The following is a 6,019-nucleotide window of genomic DNA, read 5'->3' on the forward strand; positions in this document are numbered from 1 at the left end:
CCCTTCCAACCCTACTAACTATGAAACTATGAAACTTTTCCAGTTGAGCAGCAAGTGGGAGGTTTACTATACATTACCACCGTGGGTACTACCCAGTGCCAGAAAAGCGGCTATCCCCAGGGATGACTAGGAAAACTGCTTTAGTGGTCACAGTATTTTTCCTGCCAGGTAAATAGCCTGCCTGTCTATGGAAATCTGTTTTTTGTTTTGTAGAAATATATGTCTTTATATAAATATATATATATATATATATATATATATATATACACACACCTTCTAGTCACACTAGCCTATGGAGTGCACCAGTTCCACCTTGACTGACCTCTGCAATAAGTACCGATTCCGCAGGGAAGACCTGGGATTAGTCAAGATGCACTGTAGGAGACATGCAGGGTCACAGTGACTGTGTTTTATGGCTGTCACTTCTTGATAATCACCAGCTCTTTTTGGTTTCTCTAGGCACCAGGATGGCCCAGAATCCAGCAGTGAATACGTTAAGGTAGGAACCCAACCACTTTCTCCAGTGCATGTTTACTCCCTGTGCTGATAATGGAAGCATTGGCTCATTTATAACCACCGCATTGCTTGGGAAGATCAGCTGCTCCCATGCATCAGACCCAGCAGCACTGTCTTAGGCTTGAGAGGGGTGTGTGCAACCTACTCACAAAAGAGCCGTAAAACCTTGAGTATCTTCCTGTTCAGTTGACATCCCATACAAATTTAAAAAGCTTGTCATGGTTGCTATTCCCTGTGCTGCAGTAGGTGCATTAATACCAGAGGGAGATGGAAGGATCCCAACTAGCAAATGCCATCTTGTTGATATCGTGACTGTGTTCAGGACGTGGGAAACTCATTTCCTCTTTATATTGCTCCGTCCTTCCTTGCTTAAAGGAGCTCCCTTAACACTGGGGGCTTCCCACTTCTTCCCTTCACAGGGCTTCCATCTGCACAATGATGTTTAGCACTACACCAAAGGTATGGTTGGCACAAGGCCTTTTTATAAGCAAGGAATCCATTACACTTGGATCAAAGCCTGTATTTCACTTCATTACCCACTCAAAATTCAGCCTTCTCTGTCTATTTTGAAGTCCAGCTTCAGAGTCAGATCTAAGCCCAGATCTGGGTCAAGTACAGGGTGTGGGAAAGCCTATTCCATCTGTCAAGAGCTGTGTCAAGTCTTTGGCTGCGGGGTAGGTTTGCTGCCATGCGGGGCTTTGAGGTCAGTACATGGGAGGAATCCCCTCCCTATGAACAAGCAGCGTCATTGTGAGAGCTGCCTTGGCTTCATGTTGTCCAGATGTGGGAGCGGGTGTTTGCTGCATCAAGGAACACAGCTAGTGACATGGAGCTAGGGCTGGAGCCACCTCATCCCTCAGCCTTAACCTGGAAAAAGCAGCTTCAGCTACTCAGTAGCAGCCATGTGAAAAGTTGGTGTAAATCTCTACAAATCTCACACAAAGATCCTGCTTATTCTCCAGCAAACTGTTAACATTCCCTGGGAGTCTTCATGCGTTGACAGAAATTCATTAGTGAACGACTAGCCTTGGGGAAGAGCATGCATCTCAGAGGAATGCCAGCAGGATTATTTGAAGGGGGCAGGGGTGGGAATGGATGGCTCAGGAGCTTGGCCATGGGGATGTTCAGTCTTCCACTTCCACACGTGCAGTGCAAACGTAGCCCAGGTCAGCCACGAATGGAGGTTGCTACCATCTGCTCTCTATTGGTGACCCAGGTGAAATAATCAGATGACTTCCCAGTTCAGTTCCCAATGGGAAAATGTTCACCTTACAAAAGTCAGCAGTCACAGGTTTGCAACAGTATTTGTCTGTTGGGGAGCTGAGCACCTGCCCTCTAAGAGCCAGGCTTCTTGAAGGTGTGTCTGCAGCAGGACAAAATTGGGAGGCATTTCTGGAAATCTTGGCAGTTGGCACTAGATGCCAGGCTCAACAGAGAGATCAAGCAGCAAGTCTCAGCTACCCTGAGGGCTCTTTGGTAGTAGGAGATGTCCTGAAGGGGCAAACTCCAGGTTCTAGGATGATCACTCCTTACTTAATGTGGGGGGTTTCAATCCTTTCTATAGTAGGACCCCTCTCTCTTCCTGTCTAGCAAAGACCTCTCTCTCATGTAGCAATACAGGAAGGGCAATACAGCGGAATAGTCAGGAACATCCAACAGCCCTTAGGATGGAAACCTGGAGAGCTGAAAGCAGCACATCTTTGAAGGAGGGACCGTAGACTTGTATTTGTTTCTCCTGTTTGCCAACCTTTGCAGTCAGCACAGTGTGAATCTCTTTGATTTATGCAAGCATTGTCCTGAGAGGGCAGGGACATAGGCAGAGGAAATGAGGAAGGAATTCACTTGAGCTGACCTTGCTCGTGAGATGTTTTCTCCTCATTATATTTTTCCATGCACCCACACACTTAGCTATGGGCTTAATTTGTGAGTTATGATTTAACTAACCAAAACACAGGCGTGCTAGAGAGGTGGATGTAAACAGTCACAGGCCTTTGCCGTTAGAGTCCAAGTGCCCTTGATGATCTGCCAAAGTGGCCAGCTTCAGATCCAGATTGATCTTCCTGGGCATTCAGGTCAATTGTTTTTTTGTGTCATTGAACGGGGCTGTTTTGTATTTTGTCTACCGATCGACCGACAAAGGTTTGCTGGTAAAGTAGTGGTGATGCCTATTTATTCACTTATTTATGGACAAATCCTCTTGAATTTAAGGATGAAAGTAATAGGCTTCTATGGAAATGACTGTAAAAACTTATAGAAATTAGTGTCAGTCTGATGAACTAGCCTACAGAACGGTGTATAGCCCAAGGATTAAATTCTACATGATGTTACTACAAACATAGTATAAAATACTGTTTCCCATGAAATTTGCTGTAAGTACCTAGGAAATCATAGGTAGTGTGCATCCCCGTGGTATCCAGGCGCCCCCTACAGGCATAGTGTGTCTTTTGTCTGCTTTACTTGATGGATGATTGTTGTGGTAATAGGAGTTATCGAACTCGAATAAATAAGTAATACAAACTTAGAACAATCAAGATGATTAAACACAGAGTTGGTAACAGGTTGCTGTGTGCCTTCCATGCTCATCCAGGAGACATTCAGAGACCAGGTCTAAAGCTAGATCCATGCACTCATGGAAACCCCATACTGAGGTGAGGTTTGGCACTAAACCAAGGTAGAGGCTTCATGCTAGCCCCTTGCACAGGGGCAACTTTCACTCACTCAGATAGAGGTCCTTCTGATGCAAATTCCCTGGGCTACAGAAAATGTGTCTTGCTTTATAGGCAAATCAGAAGAAATGGTCCTGGCCCCAGGGACCTTCTCATTGGGATGCAATGCAGTTGCACACCCCAACAAGCTAACTCATTCTCAGAGTGAAGTATGAGCCTCACTCGCATGCCTGGGGTTTCATAGATTGCATACATTTCATAGACATTAGGGCTGGAAGGGACCTCGGAAGATCATCGAGTCCAGCCCCCTGCCCCAGGGGCAGGAAGTCAGCAGGGGTCATAGGATCCCAGCAAGATAAGCATCCAAATGTCTCTTGAAGGCGTTCAAAGTAGGTGCTTGAACCACCTCCGATGGCAGGCTATTCCAAACCTTGGGGGCTCTGACAGTAAAGAAGGTCTTCCTTATGTCCAGCCTGAAATGGTCATGCAGGAGTTTGTGACTGTTCAACCTTGTCATCCCTTGGAGCGCTCTGATGAACAAACGTTCCCCCAGATCCTGGTGAGCACCCCTGATAAACTTATAGGGGGCCACCAGATCAGCCCTGAGCCTGCGCTTTTCCAGGCTGAAGAGTCCCATAGCTCTCAGCCTCTCATCATAAGGTCTGTTTTCCTGACCTCTGATCATGCGCGTGGCTGTCCTCTGCACTCTCTCGAGCTTCTCCATATCCTTTTTGAATTGTGGAGCCCAAAACTGAATGCAGTACCCCAGCTGCGGCCTCACCAGTGCCGAGTACAATGGGAGAATGACGTCCTGGGATTTGCTTGAGAAGCATCTATGGATGTAAGCCAGCATTTTTCTTGCTTTACTAGTTGCACCATCACATTGAAGGCTCATGTTCATCTTGAGTCTAACAGGGTTGCTTGAGTCTAACAGGAAGAATTCCTCAGACCAGAGCATTCTCTTCCTAAGCCTTTCTGTCTGGCCTTTCCTTTCATTCCAATCCCCCCGCAAGAGTCAGGCTCAACCTAGACAGACTCGCTGACCACCTTCCCACTCACCCCACCACTTCCCAGGAAGCCATTAGCGTTCCTCCAATCCCAGCATCTCCCTTTTGGTGTCAATGTAAGCAGTGCTGCAATGATACTGGCTGCTGCTCTAGAGCCAGACTTTCCTAGTAGGAATCAACTCCTCATGGAAACTGGGCAGGGGACAGGATGGTGGGAAGGTTCTAGTTATTCCCGATCTAATCTGTGGAAGCGGGAGTTGTAGCAATGGTAGAGTCACTGATTGGGGAGCTCTTATCTACTCTAGCTGCTCCTAGCAGTGCTGGGAATCAGGACTGGTGCACCCCTTTGCTTTGCTGAGATTGCTGGATGTCTCATATTGACATGAATAAAATGATAAGCAAACAAAGAAGGAACCAGTCTGTCTGTTCTGCAATACTGAAGCAGAGGCAAGACAGGGAAGAAAATATAGATGAGAGAGAGCACAACCCACCAACAGAGATACCCTGTATGAAGGAACAAGGGCAGGTCAGGGGCTGCTCAGAGAATCTGAAATATTCACATGTGCTGTTGAAACAAAGGCCAGGCCACAGCCAGCTTGTTATCAGCTCTGAAACCCCCCCACCACCGTGCCCCCCCACCACCATGGGGTTTGCTCTTGGTGAGTCAGAGTTGCTCCCACAACTTGGCTCATCCGTCAGCCTCACTGGCAGGCGCTGTGGAGAGTGTGTGGGCTGGGGAAACTCCAACAGGTCCCCCCACAGCAAGGTGAAGCTAGGAGCCCTTGGACTGCAGCCGTGAGCATAGGTCTGTTTGCTACACCTAATTAGACTCCAGGCAGCTGGAGTGAAGGAGGCGGCAGGCCAGGCAGCCTCCCACACAAAGCCCAGGGCACACAGAAGAAAACAGGCTAGCACATCCCCACCTTCCCTGGGGGAGCCAAGTGCTTTTATTCACCAGCCCTGCTTGCCCTCATTCACTGTTTCCTTCTAGTGTGGGAGCAGCTGCTGCTGCTGGCTGACGTGTTCCTGCGTGCAGCAGCAGCACTGCTGGGATAACACAGCCAAGGAGCAAACCACACGCTCCCCAAACAGGTGTATGTGCCTGGCAGCACAGGGCTGGTGGTGGGAAAAGGGGCAGCTGGCATCTTCCAAGATAGGCTGGGCCTGATTCCCAGTCATCTGCACCCTGTGCAGTCACCTGCACCCACATAAATTACCACGGCTCTGGTGTGGCTGCATCTCACAGACTCTTTGTAAGTGATTATAGATGGTTCAGGGCAAGGAGGAATGGGGCTCGCGGAGTTGAGCTCACCAACCCTGCAATGAACACTAGCTCCCAGAGGGTCCATCTAGATCGGGGGCTTGGTAATGAGGTTTCCCAGTCTGCCTGCGGGGGTGGGACACCCCATTCTCATTTGTTTCCATGAGAACTGGGCATCTGAGTTTCTTAGGAAGCTCTAAGCAGTTCAGTTTTTGCCCCTGCATAGACAAAGGCAGTCATGTTTAAAAATGTCTTGCCCGCAAGTAAACCATGGTTCTTCCTGAACCAAGCAAACCCTGTGGTGCTGTCTTGAACAGCAAAACAGGGTTGCTCGTTAACTGTGTTCATTCAGCTGAGCTACTTTACCATAACAGAAAAGCCCTCCTCAAACCTGTTAAGGTGAACTCAGGTCGAACATGTTTGAAGTGGTATTAGTAGGCTCTCTTGGGCTAAAATTTGGTCAGCTTCAAATATACCACCACCTACATCTTAAGATGTGTAAAGACAGCTTCTCTTCCAGGTTAAGCTAAGTCAAATACAACTGAAAAAAACACAGCCTCTTTCTCCCC

At 48.0% G+C, this 6,019-nt stretch overlaps 1 protein-coding gene across 2 annotated transcripts in view; it reads left to right on the plus strand.

Annotated features, from left to right (window-relative positions):
- SH2D3C (SH2 domain containing 3C) overlaps positions 1 to 6,019 on the plus strand; it is a 50,924-nt gene that overhangs the window by 20,345 nt on the left and 24,560 nt on the right. For both annotated transcript variants that reach the window (XM_019510552.1, XM_019510553.1), the window contains one exon: positions 460 to 499. In XM_019510552.1, coding sequence (XP_019366097.1) covers positions 460 to 499 — 40 coding nt within the window. The remainder of the gene's footprint in view (positions 1 to 459; positions 500 to 6,019) is intronic.

This window comes from Gavialis gangeticus, unplaced genomic scaffold, assembly GCF_001723915.1.
Source record: "Gavialis gangeticus isolate Ggan-Ray unplaced genomic scaffold, GavGan_comp1, whole genome shotgun sequence".
In the NCBI taxonomy this organism is placed as follows: domain Eukaryota; kingdom Metazoa; phylum Chordata; order Crocodylia; family Gavialidae; genus Gavialis; species Gavialis gangeticus.